Source organism: Prinia subflava, chromosome 24, assembly GCF_021018805.1.
Source record: "Prinia subflava isolate CZ2003 ecotype Zambia chromosome 24, Cam_Psub_1.2, whole genome shotgun sequence".
Lineage (NCBI taxonomy): Eukaryota > Metazoa > Chordata > Aves > Passeriformes > Cisticolidae > Prinia > Prinia subflava.
In genome coordinates, this window is record NC_086270.1 from 1,201,416 (window position 1) to 1,227,951 (window position 26,536).

Here is a 26,536-nt window from a genome sequence, read left to right on the forward strand (position 1 = left end):
CCGGGGAGGGCCTGGCAGGGGCTATATTTGACTGCAGGATGGGCACTCCAACATGGGGAACATTCTTTTGGGGAGAGTCATTCTCGGTGTCATCAGCAGGGACAAGGAAAAGCTCCTTTGTCCCTTGCCTTGCCTGGGGACGGGGCTCTCCCTGCAGCCTGCACCGGGTGAGTTTGGTTTATCTGCACATAAACTTCTGTTTATTGTAAGATTTTGTAGGATCTCCAGAGCAGCATCGGCTGTTTTGTGTGACAGCTTTGTTTGACTTGCACTGCACAAGTAGATTATGCTGTGTGATTGTATCTGCTTTAATGATTGTTTTTCCAGTGTTGTTATGATGAAAATCCTGGTTTGCTTCATGTTGTCTCACCAGAATCTGCTCTGTTTTACTGGCATGTTTAGAAAATAATCTGCATTTGAATTGAAAAGTGAAGGTTTTAACAGTGGTTACAAAACAATGAAATTTGTTCAGGGAAAAATTAAAGCCATTATTTAGTAAAAATGAGTCTGTATCAGTAATTATTCACGAGCATGGAAACAAGGCTCTGATGCCCAGGATGACAGGACTCATTCTCAGCTGAAGCACTTCTGGAGACAGCAGAAGCTATGAATTACAATGGCTTTTGTTTCCATAAAAGTCTGTTCTATTTTCTTCTTCTTTTCTTCTTCTTTTACTTGTTAGCATTTGTTGTTTCTTCTAAAGTTAATGCCCACAAAGGAAATATTATCAAGATGATTCTGTATTTTCATTTGCATGTTGGGATATTTTGCATTTTTCACAATAATTCTGCTTTTCCATGGGCTGCCTATAAGAAATTTATTTACGTCAACAGGAAACCTACAAGTAAAAAAATTGTTTGAGAAAATTATACCAGGAAAGGCTGAGGGTTTGTATTTGTATCAAGTTTGGATTCGAAGGCAGCAAAGCTCAAATCCAGGTGGAAGATTTGCCAAGGGAAAATTTCAGTCATGGAACACGAGCTAGGGAAAGATTTACAACTATGCTTGAACAAATTCTATCCAGCAACAATTACATTTGCAAAGCTGCTTTTCCAAAGTAACCCGAGCTTTCAGGACCTGTCAGTGTGCACAGTGCTGGGTGCTTGGGATTTAACTGCAGGGACAGGGAGATGAGGAGGCATCCACTTTAAAAATTGGCTTTAATGCCCACCCATTAGTCAGAGCCTAAAAGCAGAGAGCTGTGGATTCCCAGAGCACAGGCTGGGGACAGCCAGGGACAGAGGGAGCCACCAGTGCCAACGTTTGCTCCTTGTTCCACCTGTGGGATGGGATTTCTCTGGGAAGCTTCCTGGGAAAACCCTGCTGTGTACTGAGCCCTCCTGGCAGGCTGGCATTTGGGAGGATGATGTTTTCTCCATGACTTTTCAATCTTTCCCTGAGAGCTCAGGAGAAACACCCGATGCCTCTGGAGGCAAAGGACTGGATGAAGAATTATCCCCTTGGAGTGCTGAGCTGTGACTGCTCCGTGTGCAGCCTGGGAATGGGGAATTACACATTTAGAGATTTTTATATCAGCCTTCACTCACTGCCCCTGAACGCCAAAGCAGAGCAAGGGCTTAAAAAGATTCTGTTGAAGTGTCTGATTTTGAATGTTTAAATCTCTTCCAGCAAGAAAGTTTGGCTTTGACATCCCACCATGGGAACTCGAGCCTTTTTCCACCACAGAGAGGAGGAGCAGAAGGAGGAGAGGAAACAGAGCTTGGAAATGACCTCCACAACCAGGAAAAAAAGGTTTAAAACCAGGTAAGACCCAGAGCTGGGGACAGGTTGAGTCAATCAGGTGCAGACTGGGCTTTCTGCACATTCGCAGATTTGTAGAATTCTGAGTCTGTGAAATGATGGAACATTATCTGGATTCTTTTCCATGGATCTGCCCCTGGAAGTGAGGAAGAGGAGACTTTCAGCCTTTCAGACCTGTCGATAGCAGCTGCCCTTGCCTTGACCTCCGAAACATCGAAGTAAGTCAGGAATTATTATAACTCCAATATCCATTGTAGGCAACATCACAGCTCTGCATCAGGGCCACAGCTCCCAACTTATCCTGTTGGAAGCAAAAAGAGCAGGTCCAATCCAGAGGTTCTTCCTTTAAAAACACCAGGCCTCAACTAAAATGCAGGAAATTAAATGATGGTGCCATGTGATAATGAGGAACATTGCTCTGCTTACATATAGGGATGTGAGAGAAACCAGATTTTGGAGGAATAAATGGAAAATACTGACAGATTAATAAATGAATGGTAACAGATGGGATTCTCCCTCTTCCCTAGAAAATCTCAGCCACATCTCTCCTCCCTTTGATCCTTCTCTCAGCTTCCTCCCCAGGACCAAAAGCAGCCAAACTGTGGGTGCCCATGGAAGTTTGATCTCTTCTGGGAGTGCTGGTTCCTGTGAGGGAAAATTCCCTGACATTCCTACCCACACTCCATCAGCTGATGTGTCTGTCTGTAACACTCTGATTTAACCAAAGTGTGCTATAAACAGCAAAAAAGACCCCCAGAAAAGAGAAAAAAAAAATGATCTTGACTTCTGTTGGCTTTTATCATGATGTAGTTCCAGGGAGTACAACCTAAGAAGGGAAGCTGATATCCTGGAGCTGGAGCAGAGGGGGCAGAAGAGGATTCGTTTTGGGAATGACATGGAGAAGATGGAAGAGGAGGTCATCAGGCTGTGCAGGCTGCTCCGGGTCAGGGCTGACCGCAAGGGGCTGCGCAGGAAGGTCAGAGCAGACACCTCTGCTGGCAGCAGATGCCAACAGGCTTAAAATTGTGCTCTGGGGAGGATCCTGCACCGCAGCAGGTGCTGGGACAAGCCCAAACCCCTCCAAGGGAAGGCCTTGCACCCCTGCCACTGCAATGTTCTCATGATGCCTTAGGGCTGGGTTTTTCTGTTTTGTCTGATAGCACTGAGTGGTGCTAGGATCTTCACGGGGTGATGGGGGTAGGGCAGTCTTGTTCAAGGATATTGTCTCCAAGCTCCAGGCCCGAGCATAAACAACCTGGAAGAGAAGGGCAAGTCGAGAGGAGGGTGTTCGGTGATTCGGGGTTATTGATTGTACAGTGCATTGCTATATGCAAATGAATGGAAACTTGTAAAAGGGGTAAGATCTGGGGACAAGCCCCTTTTTTCGTCTCCATCTTGGAAATATTTGGGCTGGGCCACTTCTGTGGGTCTGGAGACGCAAGGGCATGGGCTTGAATAAACACTCATTTTGTTCCTTTCACCCTGTCTAGCCTCTGTTTCAGCCTTAAGGCATCACTCAGAGGTTCCCTCATGTCAGAGAATCTGTGTAACAACATCACCCTGTGTCTCCCTGCCACAGGCTCTGGAGAAGGCCTGCCTGCAGAAGGAGCTGCTGGAGCTGCTCTCGGGGCGGGCGCCCGTGTTCTGGATCCCGCTGCGGGCACACGGCGTCTGGGAGGGCATGGACGTCACCCTGGCGTGCACCGCCCTGGGCCGCCCCGCGCCCTGCGCCACCTGGTACGGCACTGCCAGCGAGGGACAGCCCTGGGCGGCCACGAGGGAGGGCAGGAGGCCACACAGAACCTCCCTGCCCAGTCCCACTGGTGCACCAGTAAGGACTGGGGGCCCGGGAGCAGGGACAGCCCTGCGGGATCCTCCTGGGACAGGGCTGTGTTCATGGAGCTTTCCTCTCTTTCCTGGACATTCCTGTGGGATCTCCTGGGACAGGGCTGTGTTCATGGAGCTTTCCCTGTTTCATGCACATCCCTGTGGGATCCTCCTGGGACAGGGCTGTGTTCATGGAGCTTTCCCTGTTTCATGCACATCCCTGTGGGATCCTCCTGGGACAAGGCTGTGTTCATGGAGCTTTCCCTGTTTCCTGAGCATTTCTGTGGGATCTCCTGGGACAGGGCTGTGTTCATGGAGCTTTCCCTGTTTCCTGGACATCCCTGTGGGATCCTCCTGGGACAGGGCTGTGTTCATGGAGCTTTCCCTGTTTCCTGAGCATTTCTGTGGGATCTCCTGGGTCAGGGCTGTGTTCATGGAGCTTTCCCTGTTTCCTGGACATCCCTGTGGGATCCTCCTGGGACAAGGCTGTGTTCATGGAGCTTTTCCCATTTCCTTTGGTTTTCCCACAGGCAAACTTGGGGTTTCAGTCACCAGAACCTCCTTCCAGCACTAAATCCCCACAAACACACCCCAACAAGGCCTGGCTGCCTTGGACACCATGAGAGTTTCAGCATTAAACACAACTATCAGTTACTCCCTTTGTGTATTAACCAGCCTCAGGGGGAGAGTGTTACAGACTGGGCCTGAGTGCAGCACACACCAGAAATAAATGAAAGACAACATCAAAAAACCAATTTGCCAAGCGTACTTGGATCAGTTTGAAGTGATGGACCATTCCTCCTCTGGAAGGTTTGGGTGTGCAAACATTTGCATTACTAATGACTCGTAGGCAGCAGCTCTGGGTGTCCTGTGTCCTTCCAGAACGACCTCTCTGGATTATTCTGAGAGCAAAGAGAATCTGAACCTCCCACACAGCCCTGGGGAACACAAGGAGGAGGCATCTGTGAGCTCCCTGACGGGAGCTGCAGGGCAGGGAACGCAAAGCCGAGGCTGAGCAGGCACACAGGACCACGGAGGGGTCTGGGTTTAGCTGCCAGACTGGTTGGGATTGAGGAGGGAGATCTGTGAAAGAGGGAATTGTGTCTGCTCCTCTTTCCTGGGGTATTGATCTGGGTCCTTTCCTAACAGAACATTTCCTTCTCTTCCACCAGGTATAAAAATGGAATCCCCATCGATCCCCGCCAAGCCCCAGCAGGAAAATACAAGATCAGCAACAAATTTGGGATGCTGACCCTGCACATCAGCAGGTAATGGCTGTGCCCTTGGCTGAGCTCCTCTTTCAGCTGAGTGAGACCTGCTCTCCCTAAATTCCCAGTCTGTGTACGATAAACAAACCAAGTAATTCTTCTGGAATCTGACCTTGTCTGCCTTTAGGCTGCTGTGTATGAGCTAAACATTTGCCAATCTCCACAGCAGTTCACAAGGCTTAAAAAATCTAAGAAGAATAAAACAAAATCAAACAAAATTTAATGGCTTCATTTACTTCTGCCCCTCTTCTTATGCATCAGCACCATTTTTTTCCTTCAGGGTAAGGAATGCATATTAAGCACTTCACAAGCAGACAAACAAATGTGATTTGGGATGGATCAGTGTAATCAGAACATTAGTTCTGATCTATCAATTATACAGTGATAGACAAATGCAAATCTTCAGTGCAATCAAGTGTTCCACAGGCCTTTTGCTCAAATGTTTTCCTTCCGGGTCTCAAGAGAAAAAAATGACTATAAAGTACCAGAAATCCTTGTAATTGGAAGGAAAAGCAGCTTCTGGATGAAAAGCAAACACCTCTGGGATTAAAGGGGAATCCTTTTGAATTTGTCCAGTGAAATATGAAGGAGAAGAAACTTTTTTTTTCTTTCCAGGTGCTCCATGGAAGATTCTGCTGAATACAGTGTGGAGGTAAAGAATCAGTATGGTGAAGCTTATTCCTTCGCTACGGTGCTTGTCAGGAGTAAGTACAAATATTCCTTTGGCTTTAACCTTTCAAACACTGCAGAGTCTTCCAAATATCTTCATTATTTGATAGGCACACACAAGCACTCTGGAAAAGGACAGAACAGCTTCTCTTCCTCAGTCACTTCTGGGCCCAGCCAAAGTTTTTCCTTTCAGATTCCATTTGGACACAGCTGTCCTTTCACTGGGATAAAATCGGACTAAATTTAGGTGCTTGTTTCTTCTGGACTGCTATGAAACAGCCCTGCAGTAAAACACACAACAGGCTTACAAAGAGTCTGCTAAAGATAAGCAAGAGTCGTTTCCCAAGAGCTGTGGCTTTCAGTGGGACCTCTCAGAGCATTATTGCAGTTTTCTCCTGAAATCAGCACCTACCAAGGGCAAATGCAAGATTTTCCTCTTTGATCTGTGCTGCTCTTAAAATAACTGGCACAGACCCTGCAGATACACATTGTGCACAGCCAAATCCAGCCATGGGGAAGGAAGTAAATAAACCACCAGCACTTGAAAAGGGAAATCAGCGCAAGCTTTGAGAAATACGCAGAGCAGTCTCACAGCACCACAGTTCAGCTCTTCAAATTTCATATATTTATATCGAAATTGCAATTTTATCATAAAAAGCATGGACAGAATAGACCTACAGGACTGTAGACAATTGAACCCTTCAGTGGGACTGACAGAGCCCTCTGTCATGGCTTGTGTTATTATCACACTTATTTTCACATGCCATATTTTGATCTGAGTCCTGTCTGGGATGCAAATCCCTGCAGAAGAATGTGACTCAAGGATTGTAAAAGCAGTGCATTATCACATCTTTCAGGCCCTTTAATTAAACAGTGTCAAAATTCATCTCATCTGGAAATATGCAGCAGGCATTTACCACGTCTAAAGGGCCTGGAATAACAGCCCAGAAAACCTTGATTTCATCCTCCCCAGATTCCCAAATCCCCCTTACCCTAGTGCAGGGAGACAGGAAAAGTTACCAGGAGATTCTCACACTATGGCACAACTGCCAAAGGAGCTCCCCTTTGCCACAAAGCAGCAGCCTGAGTGAAAAATTCCTCACCAATAAAACCCTTCTGCTCTCAATTCCCCGTGCAATCTGTAGGACCAGAGCAGGCATGAGGATGGAGCAGGGGCTGAGGTCTCTGCTGCCCTCTGAGCCTGGTTAACCCGGGGATAACCACAGCAGACACCGCCGTGCACTGCTCCTGCCCCAAACCCACCCCGTAACCCGAGCCCTCCTCCTGCTATCTGCATTTACCGCTCTGAAAATAGAGATTACAGCGAGGCTTTAATCCTGCCTCCACGGGAACATTCCTGGTGCCCCGGGCAGGCCGTGGCATCCCTCCCCTGGCCCTGGGTGTCTGGAAAGGTCTCGGTGCCAGGGGAGGGTCCCTGGGATCCAATTCCCTTTCCCTAAGGCACCCCTGAGGGTCTCGCAGGGCCCGGGATGAGCCTGGTTTACCCCCAGTGCTTTACATTTCCCTCCTCTCCTGTGTCACACTCACTCTCATTGTTTTGGTCTGCTACTGCCAAACTCCAACCACTGGAAGCACAGGCTTTATTTTATGGGCATTTATTACATTTAGAAAAGTACCTCAGTTTCATGTTAAGTGCAGCAGTTCTTGGATTTCAGCTCCAAATCGTTTCACACTGTGCTGTGATGCCAAGAGGCCACAGGTGGATACCTGTGACACCTCCAGAGAATGCACAAACAGAAACCCTTCCCTGAGCTCCAGGAACTGCCTCGGTGTCTCAGCACAAACAAAAAAAAAATCCTTTCCTTTGGTTAAATCTTGAACTCCCCACAAACAAAAAAATATCCTTTCCTTTGGTTAAATCTTGAACTCCCAGCCACTGGCAGTTTTCAAGAATCCCACGTCATCCTCTAAGAACGCTGTTAAAATCCTTGGGGTTTCTTTTATTCAGATCTTTATTTTATTTGGTTTTAAGTTGCCTGCTTGAAAAGGCAGAAGCCAAAGTGACAAAACCCTGTGAATAACCGAGTGCACGTGAGCATTCGGAGCAGGATTGCTTCCACTGGAACAGTCACGGGAACAATTTCCTCTGCACACACATCCCCAGTGCCTTGGGAAGGGCATCAGCTGTCCAATTAATTAAAGTTTTACCCCATGGTGACACTTTGCAGGTTCAAATTAAGGGCTGGCTTGAGGGAAAAACAATTTGCTGAGTATCACTGGGGGTTTCTAAGAAGATAAACACTCTGAGATTTGCTAAATGTGGTTTTCTCTTGTCTTATAGAATATTATGGAACGGAGTCAGGATTTGATTCAGAAATATACAAAAGTGAGTAAATCATTGACGTTATTATTACTTATTTCTATAGCTTTGTGCAATTTGATTATTTTTTCCCTGAAAGCTTTTCCTGTCAGCCTGACTGCACATGCAAAGTGCAAGGCTCACTCTAAATAAAAGACAATAAAATACTACAGGAGGAAGGCTCTGGAAGTCTCTTTTGTCATGCTGACTTTTGTTCCACAGGATCCCTTTTGGCCAGGGAGGCAGATTTTGCTTTTCCACTGAAACCCTTGTTTGGAAGAGAGAAGGAGCCTTTCACCCTCTCCTGTTACTTCTCCTCTGATTTACTGGACCACCAACGAGGCATCTCCTGGTTCAGAGATGGTTTGTAGGCAACAGCTGAGTTGATGTGCATTTACCTCTGGGAATATCCCACTGGAATTCACAGCTGTGACTGAATGTTTGCAGAAAAAAAAAAAGAAAATAATTAAAATTCAGGCTTCCTGAGCTGTTCTCAGCCCTGCTCAAGCCACAGACGTTACTATTTAATGTTTGCCTTTTTCCTGTTTGGAAAGGATGATACCATTGAAATGTTTTGGAGGTAATGACATTCCTGCTCATAAGAATATTTTAAGAGCCTTAGTTTGGCTCTCCAGTGAGAAAAACTTTTGGATACTCTGTGTTGTTCTGCTGGCAATCAGGGATTTGGGTCTTTCTGTGGATCAGAGTCCATGGCTGCAATTTGGAGGCAGGAAAACAATACCAGGAATGTCGTAGAGATCCCTCGCCTCATTCTGAGCTTTTTGAGGCATCTGGGAATAAATATTGCCACTCCTAAGCAGGCAGATCCAGGTGAGCCTGCTCTCCCCTCCTCCTGCCCCACAGGGGAGCTGCTGCAGGACTCGGAACGTCAGGAGCTGAGGCTGCGGGAGCGTGAGGCCTCTCTGACAGTGCCCTGTGCTCACAAAGAGGACGAGGGGTTCTACACCATCCGTGTGCCCTCGCTGGATGGATACAAGGAGCAGACCACCTACGTGTTTGTTAGAGGTACCTGCAGAACCTACACATCTCCTTTCCTAAGGCCTTGGCATGAAGGAATTCCCACCCTCACACACAAGGAAACTGCTCCTAATTTTGTGTGTGGATAGAATTATCACAATGACCAAATCTTATTTTCGCTGGTGATTTTGGTATTAAAAAATAGGATTTCTGTTAATGGGATAGGTCCTTAGACACTTAAAATTAAGCTACTCAAAGAAAATTTCAGAAGAGCAAAGAACACAAGCTCCCCACCCTCCCTTGGTGTTTTCCAGATGCTGCAGCACTGACACCCGGCGCCCCAGGGTCCCCCCTCAACGTGAAGTGCCACGATGTGAACAAAGACTGCTTGATCCTTTCTTGGGTGGCACCCAGTGACGATGGAGGAAGCCCCATCCTGGGATACCTCATTGAAAGGTCTGTAAGGCATCATTTTGAACTAAAAAACCCCATTTTCTAGCGGAGCTGGAACAAAGGAGCCCCGTGTCTCCTGCAGGTGTGTGGCTGGCTCAGAGGAGTGGGTGCCCTGCAGTGCCCAGCCCGTGAGGAGCTGCCGGTGCCCGGTGCTGGGGCTGGCGGAGGGACAGACGTACCAGTTCCGTGTCAAGGCTGTCAACAAGGCTGGCACCAGCCGCCCTTCCAAGGCCACCGACCCCGTCACAACCCACGACCCCAGCAGGGACAAGAGAGTGACAGGTGGGTTCTGAACCCAGGACCACGGGAGGCTGCAGGAATAACTGAGTGCAGATTGTCCAGATCCTCCTCATTCCCACAAACGCCTTTGCCGAGCCCATCTTGGGAGCATTCTGAACAGCAAATGCTCAAAATGCCATTGTTTGTGGCATAAAATGTCCTTAATTGTGCACAGAACCAATGACCCAGTCCTGGGTCTGTCTTTCTCCCCTCCTGTGGGTGGATAACAGTGCCCTGTTTGTCACTGCAGTGATTCCATACGACGAGGGCAGGACCATAGAAATATCCAAGGATGACCTGGAGGGTGAGTTCAAATATCCCCAAAGTGTTGGTCTCCTTCCTTATATTGAAGAATCTTAATTTATAGTCAGAGAACAGAATCCATTGGAAAAGAACTTTACTTTCTTGCCACATTTTCACTGAAGCCTTTTCTGCCTTCCCATAGGACACATTAAAATTCCCTTGCCACCCACCAATGTTCATGCAACTGAGGTCAGAGAAGATTACGTGGCTTTGGCCTGGGATGAACCAGATCCAAGAGGCAGAGAGCCCCTGAATTATTATGTGGAAAAGGTAAGGAAATAACATCACCCAGGAGGGGAGCTGCAGAGCAGAAGCTTTTCTTTCCAGGTGAGGCCATTCCCAGTTAGGAACTGGGGAGATCCAGCCTCAAACCGGGCTGGCTCAGCCTCCTCCAGCCCCACTCTGACACCGGCTCAAGGACTAATGATTAACAGGGAATGCACAAGGAATTTTAACACCACAGAACAGAGGCAGAATTCTAACAAGAAGAACTGTTCCTGCCCTAAGGCCCTGAAAGGTGAAAAAGCTGTGAAGAACTGCACAACACCTCACTGATGAGTTCCCCGCTAATCATTCTGCTGGTTAATTAGTATCTTCTGCCAATCTCCTTTCATGCATTATCTCCTTATTTCTAAGCAATCTCCTTATTTCTCACCTCCTGTAGCAAAGGGGCCCTCTGCTGCCAAGGGTGAAAAGTTTGGGTACATCAACAAGAAATGTGTAATTTATGGCTTTGGTTTGTGTTTTGTTTGGAGCTTTTCTTCAATTCCTTTCCTGTTTGTTATTGGTCAGGAGGGTTTTGTGCTCACAGGAGATGTAAATCATCACCTTTTCCTTGCAGTCGCTCGTGGGCAGCAGCTCCTGGCAGATGGTGAACCTGGAGACGCCGGCCAATTCCCCAAGATTTGCACTCTTTGATCTGGTTAAGGGAAAATCCTTCCGGTTCCGCGTGCGATCCGTGAACAAGTTTGGGATCAGCGAGCCCTCGGTGCCCAGCCCGCCCGTCACGGCCGGGGCAAAGCTGGGTAATTCCTGCTCTCACCATGTGGGGAAGGGATTCACCGAGGGAATGAGGGGATCCCCTGCCCACGCTGCCCTCTAAACTTCAGGGTCTATGATTACACAGCAGTGGCTTTGGTAGAACGACATCTCTTGAAGCCTTAAATCCTTCTTTAATTGGTTTGCAGTTGGTCAGGGCAGTGTTAATCTAAGCAAGCAGTGAGAGGGGAATTACGTTTAATCAAATAGGAACAGTTGAAGCCTGTGTTTAATCCAAGGATGTTTCCAGCATGGTGTGAGGGAGGTGACTGTGGAAGGAATGAGAGGAGGCTGCAGCAGCCTCTGCGGGGCTGCTTTGGGGTGTTCTCACCTGGACTGAGCCGACAGTGAGAGGGCCAAAGGCTCATGTTGGTGTTTCTCTTCTGCAGAGAGATGAGCACTGACTGTTTGTGTATTGTCCCACACTGAAGCTGCTCCAGTGTTCACTCATAAATGGAAATGCAGAGTGGAGCAGGTCCCAGTTCAGGGTGGAGCCAAGGACAATCAACAGATGAGCTTTGTTCCTTCTCTTCTTCAGATAAAGTTGTGTGGGGTAACTGCAGGAATCAGTGGGAGAGGAAGAAGAGATCTGGCAAACTCAAGCACAAAAGCAGACCCTGCAGAGTGGGCCCCTGTCCATGGCATTTTGCTCTAATTCCACAGAAACCCAGAATGGTTTGGGTTGGAAGGGACCTCAAAGCTCCTCCATAGGCAGGGACCTTCCACTATCCCAGGGTGCTCCAGCCCCATCCAGCCTGGCCTTGGGCACTTCCAGGGATGGGGCAGCCTCAGCTTCCCTGGGCAACAATTTGAAAATGGTGCTCTGGAAAAGCTGAATAAATCCAACAGGTCAACTCACTTATAATAATTTTGGTTTTCTTAAATTATAGATTTTAAGCCTCACTATTTTTGCCTGTGTTTTTTCCTTGTTTCTTCCTTTTTTTAGCTCCTCTGCCTCCACCATCTCAGGTTCTGGCATTCAGAGACACCAAGACATCTGTTGTTCTGCAGTGGGACAAGCCCAAGGCTGGCCTGGAGCCCCTTGGCTATTACATCTACTGCCGGGAGACGGGCACAGAGGAATGGCAAACAGTCAACAACAAGCCAGTGACATGCAACGAGTGAGTTCAGCTCCTCTGCTCCACTCAGGGGTGACAGGGCCCAGCCGGGATTCTTCTCTTTCTGGCTGGAGTCGTGTTTCAGATAAAAAAAGAACTTCCTTCAGTCCCCACACCCAGGCTGGCACGCACACCAGCACCACCACGGCCTCCTGGAGGGCTCAGGAGTGCTCCAGGCCTGGCTTTTGCACCCAGAGCTGGCAGCAAAGGCTGTGTGTTCTCCACAGGCCGGGGCTGTACAGCCCGGGGCTCCAGCAGAACCACATTCCGTGGGTTTGCCTGGTTTCCAGTAGAGTAACTCGGTGTCAATCACATGCAGAATTTACAGTCACTCTCCAGCTGTGGAGGTCACATGTCAAGCAGAAAAAGTCCATTTAAAAGTCCATTTAAAAGTCCTGTTTATCTCCCTGCCAATGGTGATTTCTCTCCATCTGATCCATACCCACTGTGAATTATTTGGAGCCATTTCATGCAACACATTAATTTGTAATGACAAATAATGATTTTGCAAGAACAAAGCCTTATTAAAGTGTGTTGCTGTCTGCTTCAGCACTGTTTACCTGTGCACAAACACAAATATATCTATTTGTTCTGCCAGATTTACTGTTCCTGGGCTGCAGCCTGGAAAGGAATACGTGTTCTGTGTGAAATCTGTGAGTGAGGCAGGGCTGAGTGAGAGCTCAGCAGAAACAGATCCCATCGTTGTCAGGCCAGCCATCGGTGAGTAGTGACCAAACCCCTCCAGCCCCACCTGCCAGGCACTGCCTGCTGTGGTCACAGTGTCTGAGGAACAGAACAGGGAACTCATTTTCTTGTACCCCGCAGCTTCTGCCATCAATTACACTTGCCAAGTGTGGACAGAGTTAATTAATTAGCATTTTGACCTGGCAGTGTGTTACATTTGTGGTGTTAATTTGGCCCTGGGTACAAGTGACCATTTTAAGTGCTCAGTTATGCGATGTCTGGAAATCAACATTGAGAATTTCTCAGGGAAATTAGAAAACCCTACAACCGTGACACCATCCAGGATCTGATCTTCACGTTCCCCACTTTATCAACTCACTGCTCCCATTTTTTCTGCCACACAAGGCACCAGGCCAGGGCTCTCCTGAGATATATCCAAGGCTTGTGCTGTGACTCCCAAAGGAGAGGGTGGGCACTGCTGTGACCATTGCTGTCCCTGTGTCCCTCTGTGCCCAGCCTGTCCCTCGGCCCCACGAGCCTTTGTGCTGCTGCACTGTGGCAAGAATGAGATGACCATCGGCTGGAAAGCCCCGAAGCGCAAAGGAGGAACGAAGATCCTGGGATATTTCCTGGACCAGCACGACTCCTCTGAGCCAGACTGGCACGAAGTCAACACTCAGCCGATTCCTCGGAGAGTCTGCACGGTATCCACTGGGAGCACAGCTGGGAACAGCTGCACCAGGGCTGGAGCTGGGTTTTTTCAGTGTCCTGCTGGCCTGGGCAGCCCCAAGGGCTGCTGAAATAACCATGTGTGCCCTTCTGCACCCCAAGGTCAGCGGCCTGCAGCAGGGGCACCTGTACGAGTTCCGTGCCCGGGCCATGAACAGGGCTGGAGTTGGAGAAGTGTCTGAGCCCAGTGACCTGTTCAGATGTGAGGAATGGACAATGCCAGAGCCAGGTATCCCTGATGTAAAAGCATCCAGGAGAATGTCACCAGCTGTATTTGTTATCTTCTCACTCTTCCAAGGGGTTTCTACCATAGAAATGGTTGTTCCCAGGACAGAAAAGCACACAAACGCTTCCAGGGATGTTCTGATGCAGGGTGAAATTCCTGCATTACACAGATAGAGCACCCAGGGATTTTTAATAATATTGTTTACAGAGAACAACAAATCAGGATCTAAATCCCTTTTTATTCACACCATAGTAAATACCATTAAAGCAGCTGGTTATACTATCTTATAAACCTTCCCCTGATTACCACAGAAAGCATCCCCTACAGACCCCTATCCCACTGCCACCTTGTAGCTGAGTTTTGGTAAGACTGGGGACTAGAGTAACGTGAGACTAACTAGTATGGTTTTTAGTACGAACTCTGTTTTATTCTGCGAGATGGCTGGTTAAGTACAGCACGAATAGTTTACAGTTAGCAGGTGTACTGTGATAAGTAGTGAACATACAAAAGTATGTAAGCAATCTAAGGTTAAAGTAGTTACAGAAATTTAGTGCTATTACTTCTATACTGCGAGTGTCTATACTTTAACACATCTTTAGTAAGAAATAAGTTTATCTGCTACTACGTATGTTAAACGTTTTGCAGCCTACTAGACTCAAGCTTAAAGCTTAGTTTAGCCTAGTTTAGAATAGCTCAAATGGTATCTGTGAGCATATCATGCCCACGATACCTGAGAAACTCGGCCACACCACCTAGAACCCTGCTCTGTGACCCAGCCCAAGCTCAGCTTTCTCTGTCCCCTGTGCCAGGCCCTCCTCACGACGTGAGGTGCACCCAGGTGAGGGACGGCTCCCTGCAGCTGCTCTGGGAGGCTCCGCTGTACCCGGGGGCAGGCCCGGTCACAGGCTACTTCATAGACCTGTGTGAAGAGGGCTCCGAGGAATGGAAACAAATAAACAAGCAGCCCGCAGCCACCACCCACATGAAGGTGTGTACCTCTCTTAGTGCCCAAGTGCTGCTTCTCTGAGTGTGACATTAATTCCTGGCTGTTTGCTGCAGGTTTCAGACCTGGAGACAGGGAAATGTTACATTTTCCGAGTACGAGCGCTGAACAAGGCTGGAGTTGGACCCCCCTCGCTCCCCTCGGATCCTGTGGTGGCTAAAACCAAACCTGGTATGAGACTAAAAGCCATGAGACTGGGCCAGTCTGTAAATAAATGTATTATTTGGGTGAAAAACTGCTTTGTGACACATCAGCTACTTGTTTCACAGCAAGAAACACCCTCAGTAAAACGATGAACAAATCAAATTAAGTGTGCACTGTGTGGTTTGGTTTTGGGGGTTGAACTGCTTTGGTAAGGAATTTTTGTGGGTTTTTCACTCATACAGGCACAAATGAAATTGAACTCGGGGTGGATGAAGAGGGTTTCATTTATATGGCCTTTGAGGCTCCTGAAAAGAACGACTCCTCTGAATTTATCTGGTCAAAGGACTATGAGGGACCTCCAGATCCTGACCGAGTGCAGATTGAAGAGAAGGGCAATAGGTGAGTATCTAATGCACCCTGAGAAAATGAATCATGGACTGGTGAGTAAAGAACACATTAAACACCAAGAAAAACACAAAGCCAAACGTTTCCCTGTCCTTTCCCTGACTCCCAGCCCTGCAGTCCATGACATGGGCTGTTCACTGCAGTCTGGGAGCAGCTGCCTTCATATTCCCAACAGCTTTACCTTGATCCTCAGTGTCATTCATAAATTCCAATCAGTTCTGTATTTCCTGTTCTGGGTGTATCAAATTGTTACAGGAGACATCATTTCTGAGGAAAATATAATTTTTGCTGTTATTCTTTTTACTTCAAGATCAAAACTGATACTGAAAGAGCCCTCAGAAAAGGACCTGGGGGTGTATTCAGTGGAGGTCACGGATGTAGATGATGATATCTCTGCCAGCTGCACTTTAACAAAAGAAGGTAAAAACTGGTAATTGCCAACAACAAAAAACGAATGTGTCCTCATTTTCTAATCTTAGATGTTTAGGGGAAAGTTTCTAGCAGAAGAATAATGAGTAACTAATGTCACTTAATGATATCACTAACGAGATGTTTCCCATTCCTTGAAGGCTCAAGGGCAGTTTCTTTTACAGTCCCCTAAGGAAAGATTCCGTGCTCCTGCAAAGCCATTTTTCCACTGCAGTTCAGATTTCACATTTGGCTATACTGTCACAGTGATTTAAACCTTCTTTAGCACGCTCCCTGAATTGATCCAACCATTTTATTCAGATATAACCACAATTACCCTCACCAACCTTCTCTAGTCCTCCCCATTATTGAACGTTTTATCTTCTCTTTGGCATAAATAAAGTTCATCAACAAATTAAATTAAATTGATACCATTAATTTGTTTTGGCCTAGTGTTGACTTTTTACTCTCTGCATTTCAGATCTGGACAAGCTACTGAAAAAGAGCCATGAGATCAGGAACCCCCGTAAGTTGAAGTGGCAAAAAGGCACTGGGGAAAGGGAAGCAGCACAGCCCTGGCTGTGCCTGTGAGTGCCCGGTGCCTGTCTCTGTTTGCCAGTGATCAAGCTGATCTCTGGCTGGAACATCGAGATTCTGGAGAAAGGGGAAGTGAGGCTGTGGCTGGAGGTGGAGAAGCTGTCCCCCAACGCTGAGCTGCACCTGATCTTCAATGACAAGGAGCTCACCAGCACCCCAGTAGGTTTTATTCTGAATTTATCCTGACTTACTTTCTCTCTGCTGAACATGGCACGTTCCCAGTGTTCTGAATTCCCATCAGATATTGAACAGAATACAGACACATCTCATGAATTCTAAGAGCAGATGGAAGTGATTTATTTCTCAGTCCAAGGCACTGGAAATAACCCTGTGTGTGTTACAGCACCCTCCAACCTCCTCATACATCCACAAAAATGTTCAGGCCTCCTCCTTGTCCTCCCAGATCAAATTAATATTAGAACATTTAAAAAATACTTGGAATGAGAGGACCAGAGGGGAGAACAGTTGCGAATGAAGCACAGATATAAATCATGGGCTGTCAGCTGAGTGCAGAGCAGCAATGCCCAGACCCCCAGAACACAGGACAGGACCAGGCCAGAGCAGTTGGGACTTGCAGTGCCCTGCTGGGGCACTGACATGTTAAATCAACATGCAACGAGTTTATCCAAGGCTTTATCGCTTCTAAAACCTGTCTCCTCTCCAGTGACATGGTTCTGCACCATGAAAAGCATTTGTCAGGCTCTTAGAAGGACAATATTTGCTCAGAGCAAAGGGGCAGTGAGGCAGAAAAATGAAATTTGTGTTTAAGCACCTGCAGGAGCTCAGTGGTACCTGCACCTCAGCAAGAGGGGAAATATTCCTCATCCTGGCCAAATATGTAATTACACACCACAGATCAGAACCAAGTGCAACACTTCCATGCCACTAAAAATCCCAGATATTCTGGTTTCAGTAATGTCCATCAAGGAAAAATGGTTTGTGTTAGGTGGTTTTACAGAAATTTTCTCTCTGCTGGAAACAATTCTACCATTCCCACACACATAAATAACAAATGAATCCCCCAGCGTGGCACAGCACACGGCACTGCCTCCCTTATCCTGTCAAATGGGGGGCGTTTATAAGGATACAGGCACAAAATAACTGGAATATCAGCTGTAGAATGAGGGGAGTTTATAAGGATACAGGCACAAAATAACTGGAATATCAGCTGTAGAATGAGGGGAGTTTATAAGGATACAGGCACAAAATAACTGGAATATCAGCTGTAGAATGAGGGGAGTTTATAAGGATACAGGCACAAAATAACTGGAATATCAGCTGTAGAATGAGGGGAGTTTATAAGGATACAGGCACAAAATAACTGGAATATCAGCTGTAGAATGAGGGGAGTTTATAAGGATACAGGCACAAAATAACTGGAATATCCTCTGTAGAATGAGGGGAGTTTATAAGGATACAGGCACAAAATAACTGGAATATCAGCTGTGGAAGATGCTGTGCCAGGATCTGACCTTGCAGCAGTTCTACTGTGGAAAAACTCTTCAGTTTATCCCATTTCCTTTGTTTTGCACAGACACACAAAATCAACTTTGTGAGAGAGAAAGGCCTGGTGGAACTGATAATCCAGGATTTCTGTGCTGATGACAAAGGGGTGTACACAGCCCAGCTCAAAGACGGGAAAGCCAAAAATCAATTCACCCTTGTTCTCGTGGATGAATGTGAGTGGAAATTCGGGATCAAATATAGACTGCCATGCTCAGTGGAAAGTTTGTGAGGCACTTATGGCCCCCAAGTATTTCCAACAGTTCTAATGGCACACTGGGAATGGGGAGAGCAAATTTTAGCCCAGATTTAAAGTCCAGGAATCATTTAAGAAATGATCTGAATCTCTCTTTACCATAAATTAAAGCTTTTGGTCTTATAAATAGATGCTTGACGATAAAGGCAGTCTGCTGAAGTGGAATGCTTAGTTCTTTCTTCCAAATGTTTTACATATTAGCCTGCAGTGGTGAATTTGGCAGCAGAGTGGAGTGTGTGCAGTCATTTATCTCAGGCAGGATCAGGCTGGAAATTCAGTGTATTTACAGCTGGTTCACTGCAGTACAGAAAGTGCCAACTGCACTCCAGGACAAGGCACAAAAGCTCAACATGGAACACGCAGCTCCCTGGACATGCAGTACAGAGGGGCTCCTAAAATTAATTAAAAATAGAAAGGAACAAGATTCTCATTCAAATCCTTCCCCATCGAGTGCCTGTCTCTGGTTTCAGTTCTCTGCATTTTGCTTTCAAGTGACCTTCTGAAGCTTCCTAAGTTTTTGAATGGAAATGTCTATAAAATCAAATCTCCCTGACTCCCTGGAGAGACACTGGCCCTTTCCCAGAGGGATTCAACACTTGCTGGGCTCAGGATAGAAAATTAATTTGATGAGCTGTGCTCTACAAGTGCCCATTTCTCTTTACTGACAATGTGAAAGCAGATACTAAAGTTAGATGTGGTTGTGCTCTCTGCCTTCTTCAGTGTTTCTTCCTTTTAAATATTTTAATTTCAGCTTTTCTACCTTTTTATGTGATGAAATCTTGTATTCAATTTGCTAAATGCTCAGTGGTCAAGCCTTCAATGGCTCTTTTGTTTTAATGAAAATAAATGTCAGGCTCTCAGCATCAACAAACAGCACAGCCCTGATGATAACACCTTTTGTACAGGAAATATCCAATAATGGGGGGTTGACTTTGTCCTTTGCTGTTCCACAGCTTTTGCTAAAGTGGCAGAAGAAGCTGAAGCAAAACGGAGACAGTGGAAGAAAAAGCAGGGTAAGATCAGCCAAAGGTTAAGGACTTAGAAACCCAACCGAATTTATTTCACTTCATCATCTTTTAAAACACATTGTTTAAGTTGATTAAGACACTAGGATAAGACTCCTTGTTTTCAGATACTCTGCCCTGCCCTTGAAAATCAAAATAATGCAACAGTTTTAGCCAAGCTGGGCAGATTTATCAGCAGAGATCTGCACAGTGCTGAGGCACTGAACACATTCACACCCTGAAAATTGTCTAACATGAATTACAGTCTGTAATTACGATCCACTGCCTCTCCTTGTAAAAACCAGGATTTCTAGCAAAGTTTGCAAAGATCCGTGCATTCCACGTTCACATCCCACCTCATGCTGATGCATAAAGAAGTTTATAAATCAAGTTCATTGATAAAACACTGCGGTTGGGAAGGTGATTCCCTGCTATGAGGATATTCACCGAACAGTGACTGTGACACCACACTATAAATCCAGTCTCCTTCTCGGCTCGGTGTAAAGTGATTTATTTCAGGATGTAAAGTGATTTATTTCGGTTTCCCCTCCCAGCTGCGCTGCGGGAATTCAGCACTAGATGGAAGCATTCCCGCAGGAATCCCGGCAAAGGCACCACCAGAGATTCATTTTCTTTTCCAGGTCCACATTTCATAGAGAACTTGACATGGAAAGTTTTGGAGAGCTGTGAAGTGCTCCTCACCTGCAAGGTAACAGGGGCTGGGCTGAATTCCTTCAGCATTCAGATTTTAGGTGTAATTTTGAGAGGAAATCTGCAAATCGTGCTAATGCTTTGCTGCAGACCAGTGACAATAAGGAGATGGTTTATTTTGGGCACAAATTTTAACAAAGAAGGGAAATTCCCAGATTCTGGAGTAATGTAAGTGATGATTCATATGAGGACATCCAAGAATTAAGAAATCAAATGTGTTTTGACTTCTAAATGTTGACTTTAAATAGGCAACAAACCTGAGGAAGGACACCAGCTTCCAGTGGTTCTTCAATCACAAGGCACGAGCTGGGGGAGAGTTTGGTCCACAGACTGGGATAGGAACTCTGCAGATCTCAAAGGTGAAACATCAAACAGCTCAGAGGCTCTCAGGAAAATGGCAAAAAACTTGGGCTGATCTTATTAATATTCCACAAGAGTTTTGGGTAGTGCCCACTGAGTGAAAGAAACACGGAGAAAAGAAAAAGAGAAGAAACTTTGAATGTTACAGTCACGTTCTGGATCTGAATTCTAGTGGAATTCATGGCAGGGGGTTGGAAATAAACAATTTTTAAGGTCCCTTCCAAGCCAAACCAGGCTGTGATTCTAAGATGCTAATGAGAAATGAGATGTTTTTAACAGTGGGTGTCTGTTCACAGTGTAACACATCCTGAGAGGCTGAAAGGAACCAGAGGCTTTTCAGGTTTCACACAGGGACTGGGGGCAAGAGCTCAGCTACTGATCCCCCAAAACCAACAGCTTCTGAACCAGAGCCCCATCCTTTCACAGAAGGTTTTGGGGCACATTGACCCTTTTTTTCACCTCTCATTTCTGCCCAGTTCAACTAAATTCGTTAGAAAGGAAGAAGAAAATCTCAGCTTTTTCCCCTTTTCCAAATCCTGCCCTGTTTCAATGATATGGGGATTTCTTTGGGAGGGGTTGTTTGTTTTGGGGCTTGTTTGGGTTGTTTTAATCAATATTACACACGTATTTGGTAGGTAACCAAAGCAGATGAGGGCCTGTACAAAGCAGTTGTTTCAGATAACCGAGGAGAGGACTCCACCCAGCTGGACCTCACAAAAGGAGGTAAGAGAACCTTGGATCACACAACAAAACACATCCATACCCCTGCCCTGAGTTCAGTTTGGATTTAAAACCAGGTGTCCTCACTTTCTATGAAACCAACATGTCCTACATGCTTTTATAGGAGTTAAAACCCACATTTAAAAGTTACTGATCAAATATAAAGCATTTCCTGCTCCACATGCTGATGTCATTTCCACCTGCAATCATTTCTCAAGCCAGGACTGCATTATAAATTCTGTCAAGCCCCACAGATAAAAAAAGCTCAGGGATGTTTCAGTCACTTCAACCCAGAATCAATCAGAAGGTTCTGCTGCCCAAGATTAAATCCTGCCCTGACATCTGGAATCCATCATTTAAACCTGGCACATAAATCTCCTGTCTGGGAGGCAGTCGGCTGCACGTGGTGAGTGTGAGGGAAGATAGGAGCAGCTAAATTTAGTAATAAATGCCCAGCATCTGAAAACAAACGAATCAGAGGCAAAAACTCCATTCCCAGTGGGCTTTGCCACAGACAAAGACCCGTGGATATAAAACATCCTAACCACGGTGAAATTAATTGGCAGGTTGGATGTGATTTGCTATGAATTGTATTTATAGCACTCCAATCTTTGTTTTTCAGCCTTTGAGGAGCTTCTGAAGGAGCTGTGCAGGATCAGTGGTACGTGAGCTCAGCTTTACAGCACAGGGGAAGCTGTGATGGCACAGGCAGAGCCAAGGGTCCCCGAGCTGTCCCTGGGGTGGGGTTTGGTGAGGGAACAGGGAAATCTGGGCACTCCTCCCCAATTTCAGTCTTCCCTTCAAACCCCCAGCTCTTTCTGCTACACCTCTGAAGATCCAGCCTACCGAGGAAGGCATCAAAATCTACACAGATGTCAAGTACTACACAGACTACATGAAAACCACCTGGTATCACAAGTAAGTCCCTCAAAATATATTTGCAAAACTTCTGGCAAGCTGTTCCTTGTAAATGTTTATCCAAAATTAAACATTAGGGCCTGAGCCCATAATTTTTTCAGGCAACTGTGGATTTGTCTGAGTAAGGGCTGGAATCCACAATTCACTCTCATCCTGGAACAAGTCTGGAATTCCAGAATGAAAAGTCATGTTATTTTAATCGTAGCACTGCAGAAATATTTATAAGTTATCATCTTTACCAGATTAATAATGATGCTGCACTTGTGACACTGCTCAGTTACAGCATCCTTGGTTACAGACAGAATTTTTTCACTTTATTTTTACTACTTCATGTTTTCCTAAAACACTCTCTTCCCCCACTCTGAATGAAAAAAAATCCCAAAATTACAAAATTCTTCCCAAACACTGACTAATTTAGCCTCGTAAAGTCTTCCTAAATAGAGAGCTGGTGTTTTATTAGATACCACCTACACATGTAGATAAGGAGGTGAATTTTTAATAACATTCAAGGACTAAATACTTACAAATATTCAACATCTAAGTGAGATTTAGACCTTTAAATAAGAACTGAGAGGTCTTTTGTAGAGTTTGTGAAGCTTTGGCATGCTGCCTAAAAGCAGAGCCCTATGGGATTTCCTCACTGCAATAAATGAATCCTGACTCCCACACTTCCAACCACTCCAGGTCTAGAAAAAAGTGAGTGCTCGGATTTCTCCAGCTCTCCTAAACATTACTGGAGTGACCTCCCTTGTTTACCCAGGGAGAAACAGCTGGAGAGCCGAGACAGGACGAGAGCTGGGAGCACCATGAACCAGATCTGGCTGCACATCCTGGAGCCCACGGAGGCAGACAAGGGCAAATACACCCTGGAGTTATTCGATGGCAACAGCTCCCACAGGCTGGCAACAGACCTGTCTGGGCAAGGTGAGCTGAGCCACACCCGAGCCACACCTGAGCCACACCTGAGCCACACCTGAGCCACACCCGAGCCACACCCGAGCCACACCCGAGCCACACCTGAGCCACACCTGTGCCACACCCGAGCCACACCCGAGCCGCACCTGAGCCACACCCGAGCCACACCCGAGCCACACCCGAGCCACACCTGAGCCACACCTGTGCCACACCTGAACCACACCCGAGCCACACCTGTGCCACACCTGTGCCACACCTGTGCCACACCTGAGCCACACCTGAGCCACACCCGAGCCACACCCAAACCACACCTGAGCCACACCCGAGCCACACCCGAGCCACACCTGAGCCACACCTGAGCCACACCTGTGCCACGCCCGAGCCACACCTGAGCCACACCTGAGCCACACCCGAGCCACGCCCGAGCCACACCTGAGCCACACCTGTGCCACACCTGAGCCACACCTGAGCCACACCCGAACCACACCTGAGCCACACCTGTGCCACACCTGAGCCACACCTGAGCCACACCCGAACCACACCTGAGCCACACCTGAGCCACACCTGAGCCACACCTGAGCCACACCTGAGCCACACCCAAACCACACCTGAGCCACACCTGAGCCACACCTGAGCCACACCCGAACCACACCTGTGCCACACCTGAGCCATGCCTGAGCCACACCCGAACCACACCTGAGCCACACCTGAGCCATGCCTGAGCCACACCTGAGCCACACCTGAGCCACACCTGTGCCACACCCGAGCCACACCCGAGCCACACCTGAGCCACACCTGAGCCACACCTGAGCCACACCCGAGCCACACCTGAGCCACACCTGAGCCACACCTGAGCCACACCCGAACCACACCTGTGCCAGACCTGAGCCACACCCGAACCACACCTGAGCCACACCTGAGCCATGCCTGAGCCACACCCGAACCACACCTGAGCCACACCTGAGCCATGCCTGAGCCACACCTGAGCCACACCTGAGCCACACCTGTGCCACACCCGAGCCACACCCGAGCCACACCTGAGCCACACCTGAGCCACACCCGAGCCACACCTGAGCCACACCTGAGCCACACCTGAGCCATGCCTGAGCCACACCCGAGCCACACCTGAGCCACACCTGAGCCACACCTGAGCCATGCCTGAGCCACACCCGAACCACACCTGAGCCACACCTGAGCCACACCTGAGCCACACCTGAGCCACACCTGAGCCACACCTGTGCCACACCCGAGCCACACCCGAGCCACACCTGAGCCACACCTGAGCCACACCTGAGCCATGCCTGAGCCACACCCGAGCCACACCTGAGCCACACCTGAGCCACACCTGAGCCATGCCTGAGCCACACCCGAGCCACACCTGAGCCACACCCGAGCCACACCTGAGCCACACCTGAGCCACACCTGAGCCACACCTGAGCCACACCCGAGCCACACCTGAGCCACACCCGAGCCACACCCGAGCTGCTCTCCAGGAGCCCCTCAATCCCTGGGCAGGGACTCCTCTGTCCCTTACGGAGCTGGGGCTGGTTTCCCTGTGGAACTGGGGTAGGGAGGACACTGAGGAGCACACACAGGAGAGGGGAGGTGGGCAGGAGGGAGGATTGAGGCCTTTAGGGAGCCGTGGCACTGCTGGGGAAAGGAGGAGAAGGGGGCAGCTGCTCCTGAGATGTGTCCAATCCCTCCACTGGACAGCAGAGCTCACAGGTGGCATCTTGGAAAAGAGAACTCTCAGGTTTACAAAGGCTTTTCCAAACTGTTGGAGGCTTTTTTTCCTCCTCTGACCTTTTCTTTGGAAAGAGAGAACTCAGTCCCACTTATTTCAGCAGTAGCCAAACAGAGCTGTGTTTCCTTAAGCTGGGGGCAGATACCATCTAGAGATAATTACATTTATCCATGTAATCCCAGCACTGATAACAACACAATGCTAAATCTACTGAGTCAAAGGAAACAAAAGGCAACTTTCCCTAAAACCTTCCATTCTTGCAGTTTTCGAGGATGCCCTGGCTGAGCACAGGAGGCTAAAGTAAGTTCCTGCCTAAATATTTTCACAGCTAAATCTATTTTGAGTCTCACACTCTAAATTGTTAATATCATGGCTAATAAATAAAACCACAATCATTTTCTCTCCCTTTCAGGGAAGCAGCCATAGCAGAGAAGCGTAAGTAAACGAATCTCTTCCCTTCAGTGGAACAAAGCCAAGTTTGCTGATAAGAAAAACTAAAAGTTGTATTTGTTCATTCCCAGGTCGTGCCAGAGTCGTTCAAGGTCTGCCAGATGTTGCCACCATCATGGAGGACAAGGTAATATTGAGTAATTTCATTACTGGATCCTTGCACAGACACAGAAGGATCAGTGATGGGGAGGAAGGAGCCTTGCTCTACCCTCCTGTGCACTGCCAGCAGCTTTTCTGAGCCGGCACAAGCTGGCACCACTTTGCAGTGGTGGCCTTGGCAGGGCTGGTTTCAAAGAGCTGGATTCAATCTTAAAGGTTTTTCCCAGCCTAAATGAAGCTGTGATTCTGTGAACTACATTTCCCTGCACATTTACAGCTCCATAACCCATCCCTGTTCTCTGTTTCACGGCAGACCCTGTGCTTAACTTGCTGTGTGTCTGGAGACCCCTACCCAGAGATCAGCTGGTTCAAAAACGAGAAGGTCATCGTGTTCCAGGACAGATACAGGATGGATGTGAAGGGCTCCATGGTCACAATCACCATAGAGAAAGTCTGCAATGAAGACACAGGGAAATACAGCATCTACGTCAAGAATAAATACGGCTCTGAAACAGGGCAGGTCACCATCAGTGTCTACAAACACGGCGAGATCCCAATAGCAACAGAGCAGGAAGTCCCAGCTGGGATCACCACAAAAAAGCCTAAGTGAATTGTCTCCTGAAATTTAAAAGGAATTTAACTCCTTCAGATGCCTTTCAGGGTCTCTGCCCTAAAATTCAGGCTTGTGTCTCTGTGTTTATTTTAGCAGTATTTCAGTATTTTGGCAGTTGTTAGAGAACAATTCTTGTGTGTGTGTGTGTGTGTGTGTGTGTGTGTACACGTGTGTACAGGTGTGTACACTGCATGTTCACCTTCCAGAGAGACTCTGCCCTGGTAAATCTGTGTGGGAAGTAGCAGAGGATTCACGTGAGGCTCTGAGTGGAGGGATTTTGTATTCAGATTTTCTTGTAGCCTGTGTGTGTGGCATTAAACTCAAACCCTTGGTGACATCTCAGCAGTGCTTTGAGTGTATCCATGATGAAATCGCTCCAGCTGTGGGTGTGTGGGAACACACTCCACACATAAAAATGTTCCTGCAAATCAGGAATTCTCACAGGTAAATGTAATTACAAATCTGTCTCCTTCTGCGTGAATCTACTTTAAAATTACCTACTGAAAAAAAAGGGTTGTGAATTGGTAAGGAAAAGTTGAGCATTGGGTTTCTATTTAAATAGAATGAAAAGTTAACTTAGAAAGGTCAGCCACCCCCGGGATACAGGCTCTGTTTGAATTAAGCAATCTAATTGCAAGACACATAATCTAATGAAAGTCTTCCAAAATCAACAGTCAGGCCTGCACAGACAGCAAGGAACATCACTCAGGGGCTGGGAGGAGGGAAGAATTCCTTGTGCAGTTGGGGAAAAGAGAAAATAACACATCCTATTTGCTTCCTGCATTCACTCTCCAAGCACTGTTCCATGTTTTATCTTTTATCTTCTATTAAAACAAAAAGTACAAAGAAATTTAATTCAATTCAGAGTTAGATGCACATCGCTGACATCTGCTGGATAAAGTCATCACTGATGTCCCACTCCAATATGACGTTTTTCCCCATCCTCAAGCAATGGGAGGCCCACAATTTTGAAAGAAAAAGAATGATTTTATTCATTCTTTATCCACCATTTGAGGTTCAAGTGCCCACAGCA

General features: G+C 47.2%; 1 protein-coding gene across 1 annotated transcript; it reads left to right on the forward strand.

Moving 5' to 3' along the window:
- The first annotated feature begins 1,109 nt into the window (after nucleotides 1-1,109).
- Nucleotides 1,110-26,014, forward strand: MYOM3 (myomesin 3). The gene is made up of 36 exons (XM_063419001.1): nucleotides 1,110-1,764; nucleotides 1,905-1,979; nucleotides 2,572-2,737; nucleotides 3,341-3,498; nucleotides 4,761-4,856; nucleotides 5,472-5,560; nucleotides 7,828-7,872; nucleotides 8,068-8,208; nucleotides 8,710-8,871; nucleotides 9,138-9,279; nucleotides 9,359-9,558; nucleotides 9,806-9,859; nucleotides 10,001-10,128; nucleotides 10,700-10,883; nucleotides 11,843-12,017; nucleotides 12,613-12,734; nucleotides 13,215-13,402; nucleotides 13,530-13,656; nucleotides 14,463-14,641; nucleotides 14,713-14,827; nucleotides 15,043-15,199; nucleotides 15,516-15,625; nucleotides 16,095-16,139; nucleotides 16,233-16,369; nucleotides 17,745-17,889; nucleotides 18,923-18,982; nucleotides 19,615-19,682; nucleotides 19,933-20,043; nucleotides 20,680-20,767; nucleotides 21,387-21,425; nucleotides 21,577-21,682; nucleotides 22,443-22,606; nucleotides 24,605-24,641; nucleotides 24,754-24,776; nucleotides 24,863-24,918; nucleotides 25,204-26,014. Exons 1-36 carry the CDS (start codon nucleotides 1,658-1,660, stop codon nucleotides 25,498-25,500), a joined length of 4,296 nt encoding a protein of 1,431 aa, XP_063275071.1. The 5' UTR covers nucleotides 1,110-1,657; the 3' UTR covers nucleotides 25,501-26,014.
- Nucleotides 26,015-26,536: the final 522 nt, after the last annotated feature.

Excerpts from the sequence above, each read along its gene's own strand:
- MYOM3 (XM_063419001.1), top strand. The coding sequence starts at position 1,658 with ATGGGAACTCGAGCCTTTTTCCACCACAGAGAGGAGGAGCAGAAGGAG. Across the intron at positions 20,044-20,679 it reads GAACTCTGCAGATCTCAAAG|GTAACCAAAGCAGATGAGGG; the intron begins GTGAAACATCAA and ends CGTATTTGGTAG. Across the intron at positions 24,777-24,862 it reads AGCAGCCATAGCAGAGAAGC|GTCGTGCCAGAGTCGTTCAA; the intron begins GTAAGTAAACGA and ends GTTCATTCCCAG.